Source organism: Clarias gariepinus, chromosome 8 (genome assembly GCF_024256425.1).
Source record: "Clarias gariepinus isolate MV-2021 ecotype Netherlands chromosome 8, CGAR_prim_01v2, whole genome shotgun sequence".
In the NCBI taxonomy this organism is placed as follows: Eukaryota; Metazoa; Chordata; class Actinopteri; order Siluriformes; family Clariidae; genus Clarias; species Clarias gariepinus.
Genome location: NC_071107.1, coordinates 4,922,086 through 4,949,473, shown reverse-complemented (window position 1 = coordinate 4,949,473; position 27,388 = coordinate 4,922,086). Strand labels below are relative to the sequence as shown.

Below are 27,388 nucleotides of genomic sequence, written 5' to 3'. Positions count from 1 at the left end.
GAAGATATGTCCAAGTTGGCTGGTTTGGGGTCAAATCTGGCAGAGTGGTACTTTACATTCTGACATAATGTCTTATCAGGGTGAAGTTGTTGCTTGCATCCTGGCCAGACTCAACTGAGATCACAGTGATGACATGATGAAGAGTGATCCCTAAACCCATCACTCAGTAACTATTTGACGGGATGTATTTATACACAGAATCTTAAACATTAGCTTTAGTGTACTAAGAGCTGATCTTTACTACATCTGACATACATTTAGGAATTGTGGATAGTTTGATCCAAAGGACTAAAGAAATGCTAATGAAATGTTATCCATGACAGGTTGGAAAGGGGCCAAGCCAGTTCTATTCATTACCATTATCTAATAAAGGTAATCTGATCTAATTTGATCCAATAGCAGTGGGCTCCATTCACAAAGTATTGCATTCTTATTTCTATCCCTAATTAGGATTCCCCCCTTCTCCCCAAAATCCATAGGTTAAAAATGACTTGAACTTGTTTCATATTCATACATAACAGCAAATGATAAAACTCTCTTGTAGTGTGTTGTGGATTTAAACAGCAATTATCCATCATATTTATAATTACACAGACATCCTAAGACATAACTTGACTGATTTCTAATTAAACCTCCCTCTAGGTCCACCGGTGAACGTGTCCTGTAACATATTCATCAACAGCTTTGGCTCAATCGCCGAGACAACAATGGTGCGTATTCTGCGTTTTTATGTTTCATGCATTTTCATTAAAGCATATATGAGAATGATCTATTGTATAGAAATTAATAAATGAATTGAGAATGTTTGGTAATGAAATCCTGGTTCTGAAATCTTAAGGACAGATGAGTTAACACTACATTTTCTCAGTCAGATTGAAAGATCAAATTCAAATTTGATTTGTCACATACACAGTCATACACAGTACGATATGCAGTGAAATGCTTAGACAACTGCCCGTGACCTTAAAATGAAAGACTATGAATAGAAAATAAATATGAAAAAGAAAAGAAGGTAAATTTAACTGAGAAAAAATAAATAAATATAACATTAAAATAAAATAACATAACTGTACTGTAGAAAATATACAATATAAGAAAAATATATGAAAAATATAGAAAATAAGAAACAGGTGTAGAATACAGAGATATAGAATTTATGGACTTTTTTTTGTGGGAATGAAGTTAAATATAAATTGAATATAAATGGAAATGTCACATATTTAAAGTGTTTAAAGTGTCTTGTGCATCCGGGTAATAGAACGTCCAGGGGGTGTGCAAATATGCTTGAAGGTGACATATTTAAAGTGACTTGTGATGGGGTGATTGGATAATTTAACTAATGTCCACAAATGTGTAGTTGTGCAGTGGCCACTAGTGTAAGTGAATGTCCAAAAACCATATGTTTGTGGATGTGCAAAATGGATCAGTACTGTGTGGTGTACTGATTAAGAGACCGTATCGCCTGCGGGAAGAAGCTCCTCCTCAGTCTCTCTGTGTTGGTCTTCAAGGAGCGGAATCGCTTCCCAGACCACAACAGAGAGAACAGTCCATTGCTGGGGTGGCTGAGGTCCTTCACGATCTTCCTGGCCTTGGTCCAGCACCGCTTGCTGTAGATCGAGTGCAGGTCAGGGAGCTCGATGCAGATGGTGCGATCGGCTGATCGCACAACCCTCTGTAGAGCTCATCTGTCCTGCATGGTGCTGTTCCCGAACCAGGTCGTGATGTTTCCCGTCAGGATGCTCTCTATGGTGCAGAAGTAAAAGTTCCTAAACACCTTGTAGGGCAGTCTAAAGTCTTTCAAGCATCTGAGGTGGTAGAGACGCTGCCGGGCCTTTTTCACCACGGTGTTGATGTGACAGAACCATGACAGGTCCTAAATGATGTAAACACCGAGGTATTTGAAGCTCTCCACTCTCTCCACTGGGCTCTCTTTGATGACGAGGGTCATCAACGAGAAAAAGATGAGTGTTTTTTTATTATTTCATTTGAAGTTGTTAACTTCAAAAGTGAGGCAAAAACAAGTGGACAAGTGGTTTGTGGACATTTCATGACATTAACAGCACCTAAAAATTGAAAAAAATGATTTCTTAAACAATCCTTTAAAAAATAACATTATACTGTATATATTATAAAACTATTCAGGGTATAACAGTACAGTATCTGAGCTTCATCACACAACCCCATCGCTGAGTCCTTACACACAGTATTTATCTAACTTCTAAAGTCTTTTGTTTAATGTTTTGCATTTGCTGCAAATTTAAAACCCCAGAACCTTTAAAATTACAGCAATACAGGAGATAATTAAGCCCTGAGAAGCCCGTCATAATCCTGAAGACACTCACGAGGACGTCCAAGTTAATGGACCTAACTCGTGTTGTGTGTGTGTGTTCTTTCCTTTCAGCTATAGTGCAGTGCTTCACACTTTGCTCCTCGGGACTCATTGTGTTGCCGCGAGCTCCATCTCCTCTGACCCGATGAATTAATTAAGTCATGTTAAGCTATTAACAGATAAGCGGATCATAATCAAGTGCGAGCTAAATGGCGGAGCAGCACAGGATGCTGAAGAGATGCTAATCACATAAACGGTGATTTGTTATAAAGATTTTTTTTAAACATAAAGAAAATATCAGTATCGTGGCTATATCTAATACATCACAAGGGTGATTCCTTGATTGTTGCACAATTGAGTTCTTGTAACAGAGAAATTTCAATCTTTAATATTTTTTTTTAAAAGTGCGTTCATTTACGTACAATCCCTGCTGAGGTGTCTCAGAGCCCACTGCCGTCGTTCCAATGAAAATCAACATATAATTTGCTGCCAACTTGAAAGAAAAGACGTTTGTGTAAGAATATTGTATTTTGCACAATCCAACGTCCCGGTTTGACTTGAACATACCTCATAAAATCTGTTATCTATGCAGCTTATCCTTTGTAGGGTTGTGTGGGTCTTGGTGCTCACGAAACTCAATAATGTGATGCCAAGCCATTGCAAGACATAAACACACACACACACACACACACACACACACACACACACTCATACACAGTCACACACTCAGTAATACAGAAGGGGCAATTTGGAAAACAGGTAATTCAGCCTACAGTGCATGTTTTTTGACTGTGGGAGGAATTAATGCAGTAACGCAAAATAATATGATGTTTTGAAGTATTGTAATGATTATGTTATATAAAGTGGACACGGTTATGTAGTTGTTTCAGATAGGCAAAACTGCTGTGGGTTTATTATTGTATGAAGTGGTTTATATGAAGGCCTGGGCTCTGGGCCACCTGATGTTACTCCCGACACTCGCCTTCTAAGCATTACACACGTAGTATACGCTACTTCAAATTACTTCAGATTAAAGCTTCTGCTAAATGAATGAACGTACAGTAAATGTATGTAAAGCCATGCATACGGTATATTCCCTTATGGATGAGGAATGGGGAAAAAAACAAAAAGATGTGCTCAGATGACATCTGTACGAGTCTTTGGGTTTTTTTTTTAACCTACCTCCTGCCTTTTTAAAGTAAAAAAGGAATTTTAGCAGTCTATGACTATATAAAGGTTAACTATAACTCCTGAGAGAGAGAGAGAGAGAGAGAGAGAGAGAGAGAGAGAGAATAATTGAAATGATATTATTAGTGATGCTTGAGAAGCAAATCTTGCAGGTTTTTACTTTTTTCTATTCTTTATTTATTTTTTTTCTCCTTCTTCTTCTTCCATACAAACTTTGGTGTGTAACTAGTCCTGTACCATTTGTCAAAGACCCATGGAAGAGGTGTGAACTTGTGCGGCTTATTCGGAAATGGGGTGCTATGACTTTTCTAAGGAATGGGGGTAAATAGCCCCAAAATCTCATAGACTTAACATTTTCGAACATTTTCTTCATTTGAAGAGACTCGCAAGCTGTGTCAGAACATACCACACAAGAGAGTATAAGTTGTACCCCTGGGGTGCTAGACGTGCCCAAATTTGCCCCATTGACATACAGTACTGTATATCACTGTAAAGGTACTCCCCACTGAAATAGGAAATGCCCACAGTTGCATTACTTCCATAGGAACATTAAAACTGACCCTACCTGGGGCTGCCGTTGTCATGGAGACGTGGGGGTGGGCTCATTTTACTCAGGTAACCAATCAGTCTCTCAGGATCATTATGAAGCTGTCAAGCCATGCCCTAGCAACCACTTTAGAGCACGTTAGCAACTAATCCTGTAGACTGTCATTTAAAAGGGCCCAGAGGCCCGAGTTTTGCCACGGCAAGCACCACTCACATCTTCTTTAAGAAAACTTACCTCTCTAGTCTTTTCTGATAAAAACACACTTTTAGTAATCTTTTAGTAAGCCTTCATTATAGTGCACCTTTAAAATAAACAGATTTAATGTTTGTATTATTCTTTTACCTTTATAAGTATTGGCATTAGGGAGAGATAGTTTTATCCCTATGTAATAGTAATATTAACAAAATTTTCTCATTAAGTTATGAACATCTTGACGACAACAACAACACCACAACTTACTGATACCATGCAAAACCATATCCTCTTCTTCTTGCTATTATTATTATTATTATTATTATTATTATTATTATTATTATTATTATTATTATTGTATTAGCTCTGTCTTCCAAAGTACTCCCCTCTTAACTGTAAGGTTCTGCCACTGATTCACGAAGAGCTTACAAAAACCAGAGACAGATGGTTGACAGTAAAAAAAAAAAGCTAAATAAATTAAAAAGAAAAAAACTCAGTTTTGTGCTGTTGTTCCCTGTAGTGAACACGTCGTCTGATATTAATAGAAGGGTGCTGATTTTAAAAAAGATGTTCTACGATAGAAATCATATAGTTCCCCTGTTTGTTTTTTGTCTTTTTAATGCATTTAAAACATTTACATGTTTCTTAAGGTTCACTATTATGAAAGGTGCCAAAAGGACAGTATGTCAGTAGAATATGGGATAAACTAAGGATTTAGTTTTTTTATAATTATTAATAATCCAATTTTTTAAAATGATTTGCATTATATACTACCGAATAAATAAATAGCCTATTAACCTTTATCCAAATATTTGTCAAATAAAATACAATGAGATCATGCCCTGTCTCTGACATGTTGTACATTTTAAAATGTTTTTTTTTTTATTTTTTTTTTATGGAATAATTTAAACCCTATGCCATAGGCCACGTGACTTATTTAAGCAGCATACAGTATAGTTCTGTTGGATTTCCTGAGGCTCGCTGTGTACGGCGCAGAAGTCAAGAAAACACAGGCCTCAAAGCTTCCTGACGGCCCCATATGCCCCATTTAGACGACAGAAGACTGTTTTTAAAAACCCAGGCCACGTCCATCTGTGATCAGCTTCATTTAGACTCAGTGCATTCAGTGCATCATCACATGACCACATCACTGAACTGTGTCGTGTTCCCCACAGGCCAGGACTGACCATCATGCTCCTGCATGGGTTACATAATTTTACTTCTTAACCCGAGTTTGTCAGGAAGCTTTAGTGAGAAATATTTTGATCCACTGTAGGTCATTTAGTTTAAAATATTATTTTTATTTTCAGATATTTTAAGTAGGTGCTTAATGTCGGTTAGGGTCACAGTGGTTCCGGAGTATTTCCTAGAAAACTTTAATGAGATGCCAGTACATCACTATTGATCACACATTCACACACTCTTTACCATATTGGATATTTTGGCAAGACTGCTACCTTCTACAGCAATGTGCTGCTTTTAGTTAGTAAGTTAGTTATCTAGTTAGTTGCTTGATTGACTGATTGGTTCATTAGTATTTTAGATGCGTTAAATATTCTATTGAAATGCATGGATGATTCTATCTAAAGTGACCTGCAATTAAGTTAAGCTTGCAAAGGTTATGAATCCACTCAACAAGCCTTCTTTGGCTGTACTGGGATTTGAACTCACAACATTCTGTCCACCCATACATTTCCTATCTGGCTAATCCTGTGTGGAGTCACGGGGTCCTGAAGTCTATCCCAAACAACTTACCCTGGATGTGTCAGGTCACAGGATACAATCACATAGCCAATAAACTAACGGCAAGTTGACATGCTAATCAGATTCAGATTTAGATTCCTTTTTTGCGATTGTACGTGTACAATGGAATTGAGGCACAAGGTAAAAATGGTACTAGTAAAATAGTAATAAATAGGAAAATAATAAATAAATAGAAATTATGCCAAATATACACATGCATACATACACCACATACTGTATGCTTGTAAACATAGATAGTGATAAGTCAAAGTGGCCCTCAATCCTCCTCTTGTAGGCTTGTTTGGCATCACTGATACCACTCTTCAGTCCCAGGATGACGACCTTGTATCACTGTGCCTCACTGGACCTGAAGGCTATGTTGCGGTCCTCAAACAGGAGTCAGACCTCCCTAGTCATCCATGGTTTGTTGTTAGAAACAGTACTGCTTTAAAGCCATCCTTGATATCACTGTTTACATGGTCTTACACATAAGTGTGTTTTCTTCTCTAGTGGGACACAGTACCTACTGGGATAATTTAGGGAGCACATGCTTTAGATTTACTTGGTTAAAGTCATCAGCTATTACAAACACCCTGTCGGGCTGGGCACTCTCTGGATTGCGAATAACAGTTATAAGGTAACTGCTTCCTGTCTCTGCGGCATCTCCACCATCTTCCAGCTGGGACAATAATCCACGGCAACCCTGGTGGTTTTACAGTCTTTGTTGGGATGTTATGACAGTCAAGAGGACAGTTGGTTTTGCAGCGAGTGCATCAGTTTGTGCTGACTGTATTGCATGCCTACATGAGCATACATAGTGTTCAAAACAAAATATATAAATACCTATTAAGGAGATCCATTAATGATAATAATAGTTGTCTGCTGCATGTACACATTCCGCCAATTCTACAGCCTACATTGCATGTTTAAGGTCTGTAAGATTAAACTTAAGTACAGTACCAGGGGAAAACCGACTAAGCACAGAGAGAAGCCCTGCAATCACCACTAGTGAGATTAGAACCACCGTACTGCCAACATTCTGTCATTTTACCAGGAAACCAGGAATATACCAGGAATATTTTGCATGGTCCAAATTCATGTGTAGGGTGCTGATGTTAGCAGGGATTTCATAGCAGCATTAGAAATAGCTAGGCTACTAAAACAGTTGATTAACTTTTTTTAGCCCCCCCCCCCCTTTTTTTTGTTACTAAAATTGCACCCATTATTTAAAATACATGAGTGTCTGAATACATATGATGTGTTTTTACCCCGGATGGCACGAACAAAGACAATTTGATGTGTCCCTAAATGCTGTTTCAGAGGAAAGGCACTTGTATTACAAATGTGAACTTGTATTACAAATGTGAACGTTCATAAAAAGTTACATGGAACAACTATGTATGAGCTGTTATAACAGTGCATTAATATTAACATTTTCATAATCAATAGAAAAGCACTTTCCTGTAATGTTGATTGGGAAGTTTAAATGTTGAAGGTCTTTCAATTACATACTTTTGATATTTTATCTTTAATATCCATTTGGCCTAAATGCATACATGTATAGATCGCCTTTATTGATCTGTTATTGATTGTCCGGCACTAATCATAATGAGAAAGGCTAGCTTTGAAGAAATTATATTACACCGGTGTCCATTTTGTTGCTGCCAGCTTGTCTGCTGGCTCCTTGGGTTTCTTTGGCCAAAATTATGGGAGCACTTGTGCAAGATTTATGGGATCTTGTCAAGCCTGACATTTTAGCTTGCCGTTTAACTGTGCCGGAACAGCTTGAGAGCATGTAGATCGATGTGTAAACCGGATGAGCATGGACTTCACACGGCCCTCGTGGAATGTTCTGGAAATCTCCCAGCACATCTGCCAGTCTGGTAGGGTGCTGAAAATTCAATGAAAGATATCAAACCTACGACATTTGGCTCAGAACTCGGAGAGCTACAGAGTTTTAATGAGAACCGGGTCATGGTACTCTGGGTAAACTTTCAGATTAAAGGTTAAAAGTTCAGCTGAACAGATTTACTAAGGGGCCGGTTCAATTTAATTGGTTGAGTGGGCTGATGGAGCTGTGCTCTTTGATGGAATGAAGTGAATACTGATGCTGCTAATGACTTTAACAATATGGCTGAGACGCTTCACGATGATCATCAGAGAACTGGGTAGCATTTGATTCAATTTGGGGGTTTTGAAAGTAGGATTGAGAAACGACATAGTGATTAAATTTTGAACCCTAGAAGTAAAGAAATCACAGTTAATAGACATATTGATGAGTTACAATTTTGCAAATTACATTTTGTCTACGCAAAACAGATCACAAACCCCTGAGAGTGGCAGTCTGGTGAGACTGTACACGCTGGAGCGTGTGTGCTTTCCTCCATGCCCACTCCATTGGAATTTTGAATTTTTCTTGAATCAAGTACATGAAAGCGATACTTGAGTAAAAGTACAAGAATCTTACCACAACATGACTTCGGTTTAAGTTAAAGCCACCTTTTAGAATATCACTCGAATAAAGGTCTTAGGTATTCTTTATTCTAGAAAGCTATACAAATAAAATTGAATTAAATTAAATTGAAGTAGCAATTGAAGTAGTAAAGGTAAATTATTTATATTACGAGCCCTTGAGTAAGGCCTCTAATCCTACCTGTTTCAAGAGTGCTGTTTCCTGGCTGACCCTGTGCCCCGACTCCAGCTTGTTAACTGGGATATGTGAAAGTTACAATTTCGCTTTGAGATTAATCAAATACTTATTATTATTATTATTATTATTATTATTATTACCTCAATAAGCAAGAGCCATTCATATGTCCTGTAGAAATCCATTTGGATACATTTAGCATTTCTGTTCAGTGTGTTAACTACAGATTATTATCATTTAATAATATATGAATATAATTTCATTTAATGATTCATATTGCTCATAATTACAGTATATGTTCCACACAAAGTCAAAAGAATTAAAGTGGTGATACACTTATGCTATATAAGCATAAGTTGCTAATTTGGTTTGCTTTTTGCTACATATTGTACAGATCAAACTTTTGTGTTCTTTAATCTTTTCCTTTATAGTTCCTGGGCTTTTCATTTTCAGGAATTGATCATTCATTTTCTACGAAGGCAGCTCTAACATTAGCAGAGCTACAAACCACATGTTTATTCAGAAGTATTAATGTACTCTTTTTAATATTATTTCTGGAGTAACAGCTCATTCCACAGAGATGTAGGTTCATATTTTTTTTGTTTGTTTTGTAAGGAGACAATAATACAGTAGTATGCATATACTGTATACAGTATACAGTATATATATATATATATATAATAATAATAATAACAGTGCATGGAAGGAGACTCCAGTGTCAACACTTTTTTTAATGAATTTCAATGCAGAATAATAAAAAAAGGAGCTAGTAAGGGAACAACTGTATATGATGTTTTTTTGCTTGTTTATTTATTTGTTTGTTTGTTTATGACCATCTATAAGGGCCATGTTTCATTCCTGTGATTTGTTGTTATGTTTATCTTATTTCAGTTTATTAGTTAAGCATTAAGCATTAAGTATCATATTCATAATTTGTATTGTGACATCATTTCATGAGTTGTTCTGTGACATCATTCCACAGTTATGCAGTTTTATGTTTATCACGCACGTTAGTTGTTGTTAAGACACGGAAGGATACAGAAAGGTGTGGAGAACACAAGCTTTTAACCGTGAGACAGTAAGGTAAAAGATACAGTAAAATAAGTTGTTGTAACTGTAATCTATCGAAGCTACAGAACACAGCAAGCGACTTGTCGTGACTACAGTGGATTTATGCAAGAAACTGTAACAACCGTTGTACTTTGATGTTGAAAATAAACAAGAGACAAATCAACGAAACGTCTGATGTCGTCAGTGACACTGTGTAACAAAAGACACGCATCAGAACTTGTGAATAACATGCACGTACACCATTCACAATATTGTAGCGTTTTTACGCCGGGAAGAATGCTGGAGAGACGAGTGAGCTTATTTGCTACCCAATGCAATGGCTGGGAGTACTTTATTAATCACACAGCATGAAAGGCATGAGCAGCACCTTCACTCAGGAGCCTACATCCAATTCAGCGTCAGCCTGAACTGGAGCACATTTCACACGTCACACCCACCTCACACACAACAGGGCGTAAGCCACTAACCAGAACACCTTTCCCCAACATGGTGAACACACACCGACATCCCCGCAAGGCATGCTGGTCGTCAGCCGCCGCCCCGCCCACGCCACACTGCCCCCACCCGAGCTGTGACCGTCCCTGGTCACCATGACGAACTCCGTTTCGGAGGCGTGGAGGCGGTGGGAACGCCAGCGTCCTTTGGCAGGTGAGGGGTGAACGCGAATGTAGTCCTGAGGCGGTCCGGCCTCCAGAGTTCGATGGTTCCCCGGCGTGCGGCTGTGGAGGCGCAAGACGGTCCCGGTGGAGCAAAACTCGTGCCCGCCCTGCCAACCGCACCCGGTAGATGACATCGGAGAGCTGAGCTGGCTGTGAGTGTCCACGCCCATTCGCCCCATAGGTGCCCCCTCCCAAAAGTCCTGCAGCGGTGCCCGCGAGCGCTGGGTGGGGCCCTTCTGCCTGGCGATGAGCGGTTCACAGTTCCACAACCCGTGGGAAACAGTGGAGCCGATGTCCACGAGCGCCCGCAGTAAGACGCCGTCTAGCACACAGTCGATGTAAAGCCCCGCGGGGCTCCCCAACCGTCCACCCGGCGCTAGGTTAGCGGCTGCTGGTGTACGCTGTCCCTCAGGCCTGAGAACGTTGCAGTGGTAGTCCGGCGGTCCCTGGCCTCGGCGTCGTCGCGGAATCTCGGAAGCGGTGTCGAGGCCTAGCCGCGACGGGTAGCCCTGTCCCCGGCTAGGTTCACCTACCGAGCGCCACTGAGCTGCGGGCGGTCGCTCGGCTCTTTCGCCGTGATGTGCCGCCATTATGGGCTCAGCGCGCTCAACCTCGCACAGCGCCTCCTTACGGTCACCCGCGCCGTCGCCTCGCCGCGAAACGTCGGAGAGCTGCTCGTTGCCTAGCCGCGACGGGTAGCCCTGTCCCCGGCTAGGTTCACGAACCGAGCGCCACTGAGCTGCGGGCGGTCCCTCAGCTCTTCCGCCGCGATGTGCCGCCGATATGGGCTCAGCGCGCTCGGCCTCGCGCAGCGGCAGGTCGCTTTGCCTGCTAACGGCGCACGGAGCTGTATCTTGCTCCGGCTCTTGCGCAGTGCCAGCCTCTGCCCCGAGATCCAGCGCCGGGATTTTCTGCTTCCCGCTCCGCGTTGGTTGACGTGGTGTGCTCGCGCTAGCTCCGCCAGGAAAGCGCTTCTTCTGCGCGAGTAGTCGCTCCGCTACTCGGCGGCCCGCTTGGATTTTTAGAAGGTCCTCCTTTGTGCGCTCGAACCCGTTATTCTCCATCCCACTTCTGACACCAATGTAGCGTTTTTACGCCGGGAAGAATGCTGGAGAGACGAGTGAGCTTATTTGCTAACCAATGCAATGGCTGAGAGTACTTTATTAATCACACAGCATGAAAGGCATGAGCAGCACCTTCACTCAGGAGCCTACATCCAATTCAGCGTCAGCCTGAACTGGAGCACATTTCACACGTCACACCCACCTCACACACAACAGGGCCTAAGCCACTAACCCAAACACCTTTCCCCAATATGGTGAATACACACCGACATCCCCGCAAGGCATGCTGGTCGTCAGCCGCCGCCCCGCCCACGCCACAATATTAAACGTTACAACATGTTATAAAAAGTGTAACGTAATTCTTTAATGAATAAGCAATTAAAAAAAAGAAAAAAAAAACAAACAATATCAGAAAATGATCGATGTCAGTGAGGTGACAGAAACTTCACTTGACCACTCCAATTTACTGTCGATTATTTTCCTATAATTTCTTGACAGGGTTTTATTTCTCACTTACTTACAAAACTTTTTCTAAAAAGTCGTTCAAATCAGGCCAGACTAAATTATGTTGTGATTTTTTTTTTTATGTTTTTTTTTTTTTTTTTTTTTATCTGTATACACTGTTGGATCTACAGTAACTTGTTTGTCAGATGCATTCCATGGTTGCTTAACCGGAGACAGGGTCATGGCCTTGCAGTTTTTGTATGGTGGGCTGTGGGGCACTGAGCGTTCTTGTGCCTTTTTGTCGTGGCCAGCATTGACTTTTGTAGTGATTTGTGCTGCATTGGCTTTTCTGTGGGATTGGACTGGACAGGTTGGCATTTGATTCCCGCAGGCATGGGTGAGCCTCGCGTGCCCATGATCCTGTCGTCACTTTACTGGTGGATAAATGACATTTAATGTTAAACTTTTAATGTTGTGTGGTGTTAATGTTATGGCTGATCAGTGTATTATTGCATGTTTACTGTGCTGCTTATCAGACTTATGACCTTAAATGGTCGAGCATGTCTATGACTTCCACTGACCTGAGGTGACTGACCTGTATCGCATAAACTGTTGACCACAAAAAACAAACAAAATGGATTGCAAGTGTTTGTTCTGGAAAGAGAAATGTGTGTGTATTTCATGTGGCAGTTACTACAATGGAGCATTAATTCATTTTGAATAAGGAGTGTAATGTAGTACTTTTGTAATTAATACTCACCCTAAAGATTTAAAAAAATATCTACTAAATATGGACTAAAATGAATATATACTGTAAGTATATTTTACACACTGTTCGATGTCGTCCACATTTAGTGATGTGAGTAAACTGTGTGATTTCATTGTCTGGAAAACTTTAAACCGCAATGGTTTAGCAGCGAGTGAAGATTCCTTCCCTCCATCCATCCATTCTGCGACTTTTGGCTTTGACTGACATTAAGTCGTGTTTTTCCCTCTCAGGATTACAGAGTGAACATCTTCCTACGGCAGCAGTGGAACGATCCGAGGCTGGCCTACAGCGAGTACCCGGATGACTCTCTTGACCTCGACCCCTCCATGTTAGACTCCATCTGGAAGCCGGATCTGTTCTTTGCCAACGAAAAAGGTGCACACTTTCATGAAGTCACCACCGACAATAAGCTGCTGAGGATATTCAAGAATGGCAACGTCCTCTATTCTATAAGGTGAGTCAATCGCTGATTGTCCCTCACAATTTGTTCCTTATGACACCAGAATTATTATTATTATAATTATTATTATTATTATTATTATTATTATTATACCATTTTTTTTCCATAATGGTGAAAAACATAAGTGTTGGTCAACGATTTCATGGTGATGCTACAGCCATGCATAGGCAGGAGTCCTAATGAGGGAAATTGTCCATGTGTTCAAGATTGTTGTTTGGGTCAATCAGAGGAATGTTTGCAGGTCTTTGTGAGCCTATGTAAATGGAAGACCATGTCTTGGCTACAGCTTTAGTAGACTATCTGTAATTCTGGATGGATTGTTTATTCTGCCAGAAATCTAACAGAAGAATATGTGGGTTTTTTTTCTAATTTTTAGATTAGATAAGGCTTCTCATTTTTTCCGGACAAATCCCACCTTCTGCGTAATGATGGTTACAAGAATTAAATTTTATCTGTTATTGGTTAGAGTTGTTTTTTCCCAGTTTACTGATCAAAATCAAAATCGGCGCACCCGAGCTGATACAACCAAGTTTCATCACCGGTAATGATCCTCGACATGAAGGACCGGTCATCCACGGCACGCTGACGGAGTTCTTGGCAGACTTCAACACGATGGTCCTTTTGCTCCTGGGTCCGTGTGCTCATGACACACTGACAACGCCAGCAATGTTGTGGATTGTTCTCCAGCGATCATCATGCACAAGTAGCGAAATGATTTAGACATTTCAGGGTTTGAGTCAAAATAGCACCAGTAGCATAGCTCCCGATGTTCGCAGGACGATATCTTTTGGCACGCGGCCTCATGACCAACATGAAGGTTGGTGCTTCCTATGACTTCCCAAAACTTTTTGAAACCACCTTGTATTTTGCTCATTATTGGAAAATTAGGGTCCATTTGGGTCAATGTAGTGTCCTACTAAATATAACTGGGATCAATGCATTATACTAATTGATGACAGCAGGTATAAAAATTACAGCATCCAGGCAAACTAATCCAGTTGTAGAATTTGGGAATAAACTGATTTTTCAGAGTATAAATCTTAACTGTATATACAGAAGTCGGAAGTTATTCAGACCAGAGGTGTAGCGTGGTTGGGAGCAATGTCTGAGGTAACACACAGGCCTGTAGAGATATGAGTAGATATGATATGATATGACACTGCATTTACTTCTCAGCCTGAGAAGCGAGGCAGGTGGAGTATAATTAAATCATTGGCAATCTGCAGCTGTCAGCCTTTCCTGTTTCCTCTCTTCCATATTACTGAATCCTGTTCAGCAAATGCATGATTCGAAACTAGCTTTGACAAAGCAATGAAATAAATAAATAATATAGCTGCAAGCAGCAGTCGACAGTGTGCTTCACAAGTAGTGCTCTCAGGTTGTCAGGTTGTTGCCAATTTGCATAGAACTATACTAAGTGATGGTAGCTCAGTACTAGTTCAGTTCAGTTCAGTTCAAAATGGCTTTATTGGCATAAATTACATTGTTGCTAAAACAATTATAAAAAATTGAATTCATAATAAATGACATCAATCTGAATTTATAAACATATTAAATATGAAAAAAAATAACATATTAGATAAACAATAAAAAAAACATCAACATTAACAACAATAACAACAACTATTAGGTAACTATCTGAACAATGGTGATGTTAAGTTGTAGTTACACATTTGCTGGAAGCTGATTGGCTGATGATTAGTTATTATTATTTAAAGATCCCAGGTTCAAACCCCACAACCACCAAGTTGTCACTGTTGGGCCCTTGAGCAAGGCCCTTAACCCTCAACTGCTCAGATGTGTAATGAGATAAAAATGTAAGTCGCTCTGGATAAAAGCATCTGCCAAATGCCTAAATGTACATGTAAATAACCCATAGTGTTTCCCTCATACCAATGGGGAAGTGTCTGCGTAGCGGCAGGAAGTACTGACATTGACCTTTCACATCTGTATGACCCATGGGTTGGTCTGCATAAAAAGTTTTAATGGGAAACTAACAGAAAGAAAAAGAGGAAGCAGAAGAAGAAGAATAAAAAGAACAAATACTTGGCCTTCTTAAAACACTAAGCTTTGAAGGCTTGCTTTGAGGCACACAAAGCCTTAATACCCAGCGTGACAAATTCACAGGATATTTCTTGCATTTCATATATTTTTGCTATGCTTTATCCTCCAGTCTACTGTAAATATAAAAGCTGTGACATAAATCCTCTTTTCCTGTTTCTAGACTGACCCTGACACTTTCTTGTCCGATGGATCTGAAGAATTTCCCCATGGATGTACAGACATGCATCATGCAACTAGAGAGCTGTAAGTAAACTAGGCCTTTTATTCTTTTCCACTTTTCCAAGTTTTTCCATAATCCCTGACACTTATCATCTAACACAAACTGTATGGGTTGTTTTTTTTTCATACCCCTAATACATCATAGTTGCCTCGAGCAGTGGTGTGGCATGGGGAACATTTTTGACTAAGATGACGTGTACTGTATGTCTTTTTTTTATTATTTCTGGAGGAGCCGATTCCAGTCTCATAAAGTTTTCTGTCTGTATGTCTGTCCAGCCAGATTTTGTTACAGCATCACACAAAACTGGCTTAACAGAGTTTAATGAAACTTTGCCAGTACATAGGTGTTTTGCCTAAAGTTAAACCTGCTTCGTAAATAAAATTAAATTGTTGAGTGGAAGGGAGTTTATGAGGCGGATTAAATAATCTACTTTAAAATAAGTTACCAATCCGCGACTTGTTCAATGTAAACAAACACCTGCACCAATAGTTATTAATTACAAAAGCTAAACTGAATATTTTTACTGGGATTAGTTCATATATTCGCTGCTGAAATAACAGCGCTGAAGTGATATAAATGAATTTTAATGTGCTGGAGTCGTTTTAAGACAAAACTTCATCTTAATCCGATCTACTTTATCGATTTCTCATCTGTGATTCACTTTCCCGATTACTGAACACGGAGTGTATTTGTCTGACGACGAAAATAGTACAGCTTAGCGTAAATAAGGCGTAACACTCAACCTTACAAAATGTGATTTCTTTGTATTAATAAGTTAGACAGAGAGTTTTGCCGTATAGAAAAACAGACAGACATGTACATGGGCTTCAACCTGAAATAATAATATCACTGATTACATTAGAGTTTATCATATTATTTTCAGCGTTAACCTTTTAACCATTTCTACAAACTCTTTTCCCGTCATTAACACGTACTAACTATATAACTGTAACATACGAGTGGTGTTCAGGTCAAACCAATACTTGCAATTAAATTCATTGTGAATGCTGATCCTGGCTGAGGTGACTCTGAGCCCTTTAAAGTCATTCCCATGAACTTTCAGCAAGCGGAACGCCTGATCCTTGAAAATCGATGGATACATTTTTGCCAACTTCTGTCTGTGGGAACTGTGCACATAACCATTCACCAACACTACCTGCAACACCTCCAAACCTCACTCCGAGCCTTTCGTCAATCTTTGGACTTTTAAAGGAGTTCCTGGAAGGCCAGCGTTTCAGACGTGAATCAGACAGGCAGCCCGATCATGGCTCGTCTTAAGAAAACTTTCTCCCTTCATGGTATCCAAGTGCTAGTGAAATGCTGGGATAAGTGCATTAGTATATGTGTGTGAATAATGTGTTCTGGGGTTCTGTTTGTATCTCTGTCTGTTACAAACATGGGAAAGTCTTACCTTAAATGCTAAATAAACATCTTACAGAAAACTTGACCATATCAGTGATTATACACGATTTGAGCTTTGCAATGCAGTCCATTTAGGATCCTTAAAAAGAGAATAAAAAAAGAGTAAGCTGAGGAAAAATGTTCAAAATAAACATAGGATGGAGGTTAGACGAGGATGTCCTACGAGTCTCTTCTGTGTAAGAGACTAAAGAGCCTAAAGTTTAGTAAACTCTATGGCTGAAGTAGGCAGTAAGTCATGCTGAGTGCTTATTTCCTCACATGCGCCTGAGGCGCTGCGTGGCAATAATTCATTCAATCTCTAGCAGAAAAATCTCTGTGTTCAGTCACAAGGGCTTTTAACGGAAGAACCCTGTCACTGAGGATCTGTCTGCATTCCACGTATTTTAGAGCAACCTAATGCATGACATGTCAACTCATCCTGGTTGAATTAAAAGGGTCCACAGTAGCGAGCCTGGATTCATTACATAATACAACTGACTGCCTAGAAGAACAAATGCCTGTATGATAGAATAAATACAGTAAAAAGATTAGTGATTAGTGTGATTAGTTACAATTTACGAGTGAAGCGTAATTTGAAGCATCTAGCAAATAAAATCTGTACCTCATATGGCTGGGACAAGCCACATTTCTTGTCATCAGGTGAAAAAATCTTAAGTCTAGACCTGAGCTACTGAAGCCACCCCATAACACTGCCTTCAGGGATCGTACAGCGGACACTATGCATGATGGGGGCATCACTTCATGCGCTTCTCTTCTTACTCTGATGCACATATTTTTTTTGGAATACACTCAATCTGGACTCATCAGACCACATGACCTTTTTTTTATCACTCCAAAGCTCATTATGGACACACAGCTGTTTAGTTTCAATCCTGTAAGTTCTCATCTCATTGTGAGTTACTGTTACTATTAAATATAGCTTTAATGGTACTGTCTTTACCACGCATTTAAGTGATCTTCATTTATGAATAACTTGACTTTTCAGAAACTGTAACTTTGATATGTATCCCTGATCAATTTTGATGTACTTCAGGTTACTCGATGTTATAAGTTATAACTATATATATAATTTGCATATATATATATATATATATATATATATATATATATATATATATATATATGTGTGTGTGTGTGTGTGTGTGTGTGTGTGTGTGTGTGTGTGTGTGTGAAATGTAAAAAAAAACAAAACCCAAGCTACATACAGTATGTGCTATGAACTAAAGACACCAGATGGACTGCGTTCAATAACAGTTGATGTGGTGATGGTTAATGTGAGGAGGCATTAATTTAATATTTTTGTAAGGATTCTACAGTGTCAACACTTTATGAACCTCTGTTTTTCAACATTTCAAATAACCGAGGTAAATGCAAGGGTGGCAAAGGATTTGTTTCTTAAATGTCCGACAATATTACACACTGCTCCAAATAGATTTTATTCTTTATCTATTCTTTAACAAATAAATATTGCACATGCTGTAAGAACAACTTCATCGTGCATGTTACTGTATGTAATATGTTATTGATTATTTTCCTATAACAGACACCCCTAAGAGTTGCTTGAACTAAAAAAAAAATTTAAATACATCAACGTATATTCTGCATTTATTTATAGATATTGATTGCAGATATTCATTATTGTTTCAATTCCATCTCAACCACCAGGACGCTCTGGATGCTAAAATATTCGTGTTACACCCTCCTGAGGAGCGAGATAAAAAAAATAAGCGCACTTTGGCGAAGCGGGTGAGAGCAAAGCACTTATGCAAAGTAATTCTCCGTCTCTCCACTCAGCCGCCTCGGCCTCCCATCAAATGAGAGTCTAAATGGGTGCTGGAGCTAAATAAAGAACGTGAAAATTCTTTCTAATTACATCAGCTATGATTTATTTAAACATTTTTACACCCCATCTCCGTTCCGGTGCAGTTGGCCTTGGGGATATTTGCGATGGCACAATTTAGTGCTTTGAGACACGATTCGTCTTCATTTCTGGGCCTTGAGCTGCTTTATTATGCAGGAACTCTTCTGGTGTTTCAATCAAGAAGCACAAGAGCAGCATAAAAACAAAGAGAAAGATAAGATGGTATACAAATGAGAGTAAATATTAAAATAAAGCTCAGATAATAGTGTGATTTGTTGCAGGGATATTAAGGCTGTGTGATAGTCCTAGTCATGATTGCGTTCAGTTTAGCCTGGAAATCAACAAAATCTTAAAAGAAAGAAAGAAGATTTGCTTACATGTTTAACATTTGTTATTTTGTGGAGATACTGTGCATGACAAATGTGAAAAAGTTCAACAGTGGTGAATCCTTACACAATGCACTATAACATCAGCGCTCTCTTTCTCTCTCTCTCTCTCTCTCTCTCTCTCTCTCTCTCTCAATCTTTTATCAGTCGGCTACACGATGAATGATCTGATCTTCGAGTGGCAGGAGAACGGACCCGTGCAGGTGGCTGAAGGACTCACGCTTCCTCAGTTCATCCTAAAAGACGAGTCTGATCTGAGATACTGCACCAAGCATTACAATACAGGTCTGAATCCCATCACTCCATCGCTCGCCACCACGACTTTGGGTCCAAACTCAAAGCGCAGCTCTGAATGTCTTCAAAATGCAGAAAACACTAAAGCTTAGATTTTAGAACCTGAGCCCAAATACTGTTTATGTAGTTTATATAGAACAGATGCAGACTGATTTTCGAGTCTATTGGGACAGCTTTAGATTAGTTGTTAATTGTTTGGGATAAATTGGGCTACAAGTGAAAAGGTTATGAGTTTAATCCCAGCACTGCTTCTGTTAAGTTCATGCATAAGCCCATTAACTAAAAACATATATATATATATATATATATATATATATATATATATATATATATATATATATATGTATTCTAGGGGTCACCACATTGGATCTATCATTGGATAATGTGAGTTCTGTGACTTTAACCATGGTTTGTTTGTTGGACCCAATTGGGCTGGTTTAAGTGTTTTAGAACCTCCAAAAGTAAGTTGCTGAGTAAATTGAGTAAATGGTCTTGCTGGTTCCTGCTAAAAACAACTTAAATAATCACTTCTAAGCACCATGATTATCAGAAACACCTCTCAGAATGCCCAATATTCCAACCAATATGGTAGATGAGCTGAATCAGGTTTGGTTTGTATGAACCATGAATAGAAGACTGTGGCTACAGTGAGCCTGAGGATACCCAAACCTCACCCTCAGTATGAACTGGGCATACTGTTGACTTTGACTTTTAAATCCTTGTCTGTCTATTTGATTGTGTTAGTATTGTTTTATTAACTGTGATTTAGAACTATAATGTATGTCCTTGATGAGTTGCATTTTTTTTCTGTGCTCTCTACTCATGCTCTTGCAATCTCTAAGCCATAAATACTTTTCTAACTGTCCTCCAGCACTTCATTAGGCAAAATTGAGCTTTTTTTTTACTGAGCAGTCAAATCAGCATTTGTTCTAATGTAACAAAAACATAACTGGTTTTCTATCTGCCCAAATTCAGATGTTATTAGTGTTATTATTATTATTATTATTATTATTATTATTATTATTATTATTATTATTTAAGCACAGTTTAACCAAAACTATAAAATAGCACACACATGGTTCATATCCTCTGACTCTTTTTATGAGTTACACATAGACTGTTCTTAAATTAAAACACTTTTACTCATTTCTGTTTTTCAACTGACAGTCCAGGTTCGATTTTCAGACATCATTAGAGTAAAACTTACCAAACACAACACCAAAGACCAGTACTGCACACTGATGAGGATATTTCAGTCAGTGCATCCATACAGTTGCAGGTTTGTTTTGCACTAATAATAAAAACAGTAGAACAGAAAGTATTTACACACAAATGTTACAAAATGAAACAATTTCTGAAAGAAAAAAAACACTTAAAGAAAAAAAAGTCCTATTTCTTCTTGTTGTAGCATTTGGACAGAATAATTAATCAGTGTAGCACACCATATATATATATATATATATATATCTTTTACCACGACAGTGAGGGAAGAATTGTCTTGAAAGGTGTCGACATCCTTGGATAGACCCATCATCAATGTGGTCACAGGCCTCCTTCATCGCCTGAATGATGAAGACTTGGTTGGTGATTGACACTTTTCGCTGCCATGCTGAAAAATACTCCGTATCTCGTGATGTCTTTTTTTTTTTTTTGAGGATTTGACCCAATGATGAAGATAATATCGACAATGGCAAGATGTCTGTCTGAGCTTCGTTGAGGCGTATTATATTTTTGGCTAAAATTATGTTTACAACATCTCTTGCTTTTGTGCATAAAAAAATATTGGGGTCCGTCCACACTGACGCTGTCCCCTCAACTTTATGTAGAAAGTACATTTCCTGTAACGTGTCACAGGACAGCATGCAAGACATGGTTACAAAAAGTACAGATGTATTGGAAACTGTACAGTATGTCACATTGTTCTTAATGCAGGCAGTAGAGAAAAGATTTCGCACCTGTGTCGAAATGTTCTGATCAGTGTCTCGGCTCAGGTTTGGCAGCAGCCTCTCAATGTCAACCCATAATTTACAACATGGTCAACTAAAGTTGCTCTAAATGCATTTAACACATTTAGTCCTCGTCTTCTTTGTCCATGTCCTCATCCATGTACAGTACTTTTCCCTCAGCCTTTGACTGCAAAATGGGTTGAAAACAAGATAATCTCACCTGTTGCCTTCTTATGGTGCCTACATCTGATTGGTGAGTTTACTACAATTATGTGTTGTGTTTAATTAAACCCTCGTCCAACAGAGCCACATTCCCACTACTTCCACAAAAAAAAAAAAAAAAAAATTATGAATCCAGTAAGAACTACACATGAACCACCCATGCCTGTCCAGTGAGGGCACGATTGTGCTATGACCATGGTAGGTCCATGCTACAATATGTCATACAAGACCACATTAGGTTCAAAGTACATTCTTCTGACGGGCATGCAGCAGGTTATCCGTACATCTGTTTCACGCTCAGAGAATCCCGTATAAATACTGGACCCAATTTCCCACTCGGTGATGGAAAGCACTGCTTGTGCTGCGGGATTTACAACAACAATATCAATGCAATAAATGTGTGATAAATGTTTCATTGCGGTGGTGTCCCATGTTAAATTTCTGTGGTTTGTTTAGTGTAAAGATAAGAACGTGGTTATCGTTGTGCCAATTTGGGCTGATGTTTGTTCGTTGCTTGTTACAGTAGTTTGCACTAACTGTGTGAAAGTTTTAATGTTAGTGTGTAAGCGTGCATAAAAAAAAAACGTAATGGTTATAATGGTTCATTTATTAAAATACTATGTGCAATGAAGCACATGGTATTAAAATAAATTGAGACATTTGCGTGTTAATGATTATACATTTCAACACAGAATTTATAGCCTGTAGCGGATTACGGCAGCTTTTTGAGACATTATCGCTATTATTACCAACAAGGAATTCCTTATGATTTATGTAGAGTTATATCAAACAGTTCTGTTGTTCATGTGGCAGAGTATACAGTAAAATTAGAATTATAGAATTATTAAACTGATTTTATACCTATACCTTTATTAACAAGAAAACAAGACTTGACACACATGAGACATCAAAGTAAGATTCACATAATATCAGTACAGATATATTGATCGATGAATAGACAGATTGATCTATCAGGCGAGGAATACAGTATATATCTATCGTTTGTGTGGCAGGTCGGGTTGCCTGCTCGTATTTGAGCACTTGGGCTTAAAGGACCTTGCAATCAAGCAGCATCCGGGCTCGAACCAGAGACCTCCTGGACAGCAGTCCAACACCTTAACCAATCATGAGTATGAGCTGCTAGAAATAGTGGATGTCAGAATGATGATTACATTACAACATTTGGCCGGGCCTCACAAGGACATGTACGCAAAACATGCATAGAGAAGCATGGGTAAAACATGTGTAGAGCATAAATTAGACAAAATGCAACTGTGTGTGTGTGTGTGTGTGTGTGTTGGTGAAACTGTGTCAGTGAAACTGCAGCCCATTCCGTATTGTGTAGACAGAATGATTCGCACATTGCTGACAGATTGGACGTCTCACGCTGACGGTCCGAGGTCTCTGAGGAACGCTAAAGAGAAGTCGCTGTCACTCAGAACGCTCCTCCGCCCCCTCAGACATACCTCCCACTTAAATTGAATTGGTCTTGTCTCCTGAAAGCCGTATAGAGATCGATTGGCCGTAAAAGCAAAAGGCCGTGGTAATTTATTACCATATGGACATGAATGGAATTAATACGCAGCAGCAGCAACATCATCATTCTCATTACATTTAGTTTTTTTCTATTTTTTCTTGCCCTTATTTTGACATTTGTAAGACTTCTAACCTGCTACAGGTGCACAAGTGTCACTGGATGAACACATCCGGCAAAGTGAAGGCTTTTCACATTAAAACTTCACCAGAGTGGAGATAAGTCACGTGTGAAGGCTTCTCGATTTCATTTCATGAGTCTGTGTCATTAGTAATGTCATTCTTTCTAAGTGTGTGTGCACTTGTGTGTGTGTGGAATAGTAATCATCAAGATTAATAACATACTGACTAATGAGTAACAGCTAATGAGCTGTAAGAGTGATGCCTTTAATGGACCTAATTATTGACCGTGATATCTTTCTCTCCATCTCCTACTTTGTTTCTCTCCTTCGCTCTCTTCCTTTGGTTCTTCTTTCCATCCCTCTCACCTGTATTTACTATATGGTCTGTTTTATTGCTTGACCCTGATACAGACCAAGCCAGCTGGGTTGTACAGTAGGATGTGAGTGTGTGTACAGTATGTATGTGTATGAAGCATTAGGACGTTCCAGTATCTTCATGCGTTAATTCTGCGCTTCTTTATCTGGGACAGCTGGCTGAAAATGTGTCAGTCTAATCAGCGCTGCCAAAAAAGATGATTTCTTTCACAGAGGAAGTCATTTAGACTCATCCAGCTCCATAAGAGCCTTCCTCCATGCTTCTGTGGTGCACAAGTGATTCTTTATTTATACACTCCTCATTTACGCTCTGCGGCGTTTCAGAAGCTGGTACAAAGTCATTTGAAGCTACAACCTGCAACGTTTAATCATTTTCTAATACTGTTGTACTTTTCTAACTTGTTAGGAAAGTTGCTTTTTTTCTGTAACATAACATGTAGTTTTCTAAAACAGCAGCTCTGATTCGCAGGTTTATACTAATACACTTATTCTAATGCATTATCGTTACCATAGTAACAGTTCATTACTTTAAAAAAACTGATCTAAAATAAAAAAAAATTACATTTTTTATTTTAAAAATGTGTCGAAATCCGTTAATATGATTAAAGTTATCATGAAATAATTGTAATGTTCAATGAACTATAAATACATTTATAATGGCTTAATAAGGCATTGTAAACATTAAAATTATTTTAAAATGCATCGACCAATATTTTGCTATAGTATGAGGCTAGAGTATAAGTCTACTATAAGATTTCTTTTTAAATCAAATCATTTAAAAAACAATTATAGTTCAGGTCTATACAATTTTACAACAGTTGTACAAAACTTTACAGCAAACTTCAGACTTTTATTTCATTGCAATAATCTACTTGGCACGGGCGGTGCTGAACGAGAATGAGCCCAATAGCGGACAGGCAGAAATTTTATGAAATTCTTATAAAGGCTTTATTTTTACACAGAGAGTCGAATAAATGGTCGAGGTCATACACATAGGTGAATCCGAACACAACCAAAGATCCAGAGGGCGAAACACAAAACGAAATTCAAGAGACAGACAGGGTCAAAGCACAGGAACAAACAACTGGACTAAATCAGTTAGATACGTAAGGAGCACAAGTAAGATACATCGGCAGGGAAGAAGATCTCTGGCTTTCTGTTAAAGCCCTGAGTAGGTAGCTTGATTGGCGGCAGGTGCACTCAGGTGATTGGGTGAAAAAACGAAAGAAGGCAGGGGTTATAACCTGAATGTGCTAGGCTGATCAGGCTGGTTGGTGACACTACTAAACTTTACATTATACTGTGAAATTTACAATTTTTCAACGTACTGCAAATTTCTGCACCTTTACAACACATAAGAAAAACAGAACCTTAAAAGATACTTAATATTAAAATGCCTTAATAATAAATTATATTACAATGATTATCATAAATTTATTTAGCAATTTTATAAAATACATATCACATACATAGGATCTGAAAATTTTCAACATGCAAAAACATCTTCATAAGGTATTGCAAAACTTTACACCATATTTAAAATTTTATAACAGATACCGTATATGTTTTTCAAATTGCAAGTACAGTACATGTTATTCTTTAGTAATGAATTATGAAATTGTACTTCTGAACGTTTACAGTTTTACAACATACAGCAGAACTTTACAATTTTTCAAACAAAACTATACAAGTTTTGCTAAAAAAAAACTAAATTTTACAAACTACTGAAAATAGTGAAAAACATACTTGAAGAATTTACAAAGGTACAACAGTCTTAATTTTTTATAGTTTAATTCTATATAAAATATATAAATATTTAATATATAACGTAATATATCTATTTAATATATCTATCAAATTGTCTATTAAAAGTACACTCAGCCAATTAAACTATTTTTGTCTGTTGACATGGCTATAGTTAAGCTACTGTAAATAAGTGGATATAGTGTGTATGATGCCTCTGTTTTATGCTGTGAATCATTATAACAGTAGTGTTCAAAGAATGTGCTCGCACAATATTATATTATAAGGCAATATTTAGGTGTATTTTAATAATTCATTGTATACATACGGGCTTCATGGAACGATTATCCTACCTCTTTTCCTGTTGATCACTTTAGCATTCTGAATATTGCTCTACATAAACAACTGGCTCACTGTTTCAGTCATTTTCCTTCTGGTGTGTTCTAGCACACACCCATGCGTTTGTGTTCCAGATTGACTGACACTCTGCCTCAGCTTGATTGAAATCACTTAACCTCCAGGCCACTCCACAGAGCCCATCTCCAGGAAGAGTCAATAACTCGATGCCTGACGTGAGCCATTTTCCATGTCAGTGATGCACATAAGAATTTTGTCAGTCAAATGGAGCAACAGAGCGACTGACCTCAGAAAGATGCATGCTGTCAAGCAGGAAAGAACCTGCACAGCCTAGTGGTACAAAGTGATTGGATTGTGAAAGGAATTGAATGAACAGATGCATTGGATTGGACAAATTACTTTCTGTTTAAGATAAGGGTTTTGTAAAGCACATAATGCTGAACAGTGACATCCAAAAGTCTAAGACCACATTGAAAATCAGAAAATTCCAAAAATTGGAAATATACTGGAATTGTATATTATATATTGATATTTAAAACAAAAAAAGTATATACAGTACTGTGCAAAAGTCTTAGGCACCATATTATATGCTGTACCAATTTTGTTATATACACTACCGTTCAAAAGTTTTAGAACACTTGCAAATTTCTTTTTTTGTTTACTGATTTATTTTCTACATTCTAAAACAATACTGGAGATTTCAAAACTATAAAATAACACATATGGAATTAAGTAATTACGTAACAACAAGAAAAACAACAGTTAGTTGTTATTTTAAGACACAGAGGTCAGCCTTTCTGTAATAGTTCTTGCAAGAACTGTATTGTCAAGTGCATTCGCAAAATCCGTTAAGCACCATAATGAAACTGGCTCTCATGAAGGCCGTCCCAGGAGGGTGAGACCAAAACCTACCTCTGCCGCAGATGAGAAGTTCATTTAGAGTTATCAGCCTGAAAAATGACCAATTAACAGCACCTCAGATTAGAGGCGTTATCAAAGGAGATTAATGCATTTTTTGGACACCTTCAGCACTACTTTACAATGTAGAAAGAAATAAAATTCATGAACCATCATGGAGTTAGAAAGTGATCTAAAACTTTTGGACGGTAGTGTATATTTATCATCTCTGCATAATTATGAACAAGATCAATCAGTATTTCCATATAAAACCTAAAAATTAATAAATAAATGACATTAGAGAAGAATATATGCAAGGCTGTAAAGAAAAAAATATATAGAACCATCAAAATATATAGTACCATTTTGTTTCCATCTGACCAGTTTTCAGATGGAAACAAAAAAACCTAATGTACGCTCCTGGGATAGCATTAATAATAAAAAGGCATGAGTTTGACAAAGTCACCAGAAAAACTCATATTCTCCATGCTCAGTAAAACCTAACAGCTATTTTACCAATAGTACTATGCAAAAGTCTTGGGCACAAAAATATGGCATAAGCAAAAGATGCTTTAGTAAGATACTAGGAAACTTAATGATAAAAAGCAATAAAGAGTAATAAAATAAACAGTCAATATTTGGAGTGAAAACTCATTGCTTAAAATCAGGAGTTTTAGACACAGATTTGTGCAGTTTTATGCAAATCCCAGGAGCGTACATTAGGTTTTTTGTTGTTTCAATCTGAAAACTGGTCTGTCTTGTACTATATATATATATATATATATTTTATTATTATTTTTTTTTTTATTTACAGTCAAGCACATATTTTCCTG

The 27,388-nt window shown here is 38.3% G+C and overlaps 1 protein-coding gene across 1 annotated transcript in view; it reads left to right on the top strand.

Annotated features, from left to right (window-relative positions):
- Positions 1-27,388, top strand: part of glra3 (glycine receptor, alpha 3) — a 68,327-nt gene that overhangs the window by 26,527 nt on the left and 14,412 nt on the right. Inside the window, exons 3-6 of the mRNA XM_053502298.1 lie at positions 643-710; positions 12,884-13,107; positions 15,338-15,420; positions 19,214-19,351. Of these exons, the coding sequence (XP_053358273.1) occupies positions 643-710; positions 12,884-13,107; positions 15,338-15,420; positions 19,214-19,351 (513 nt within the window). The remainder of the gene's footprint in view (positions 1-642; positions 711-12,883; positions 13,108-15,337; positions 15,421-19,213; positions 19,352-27,388) is intronic.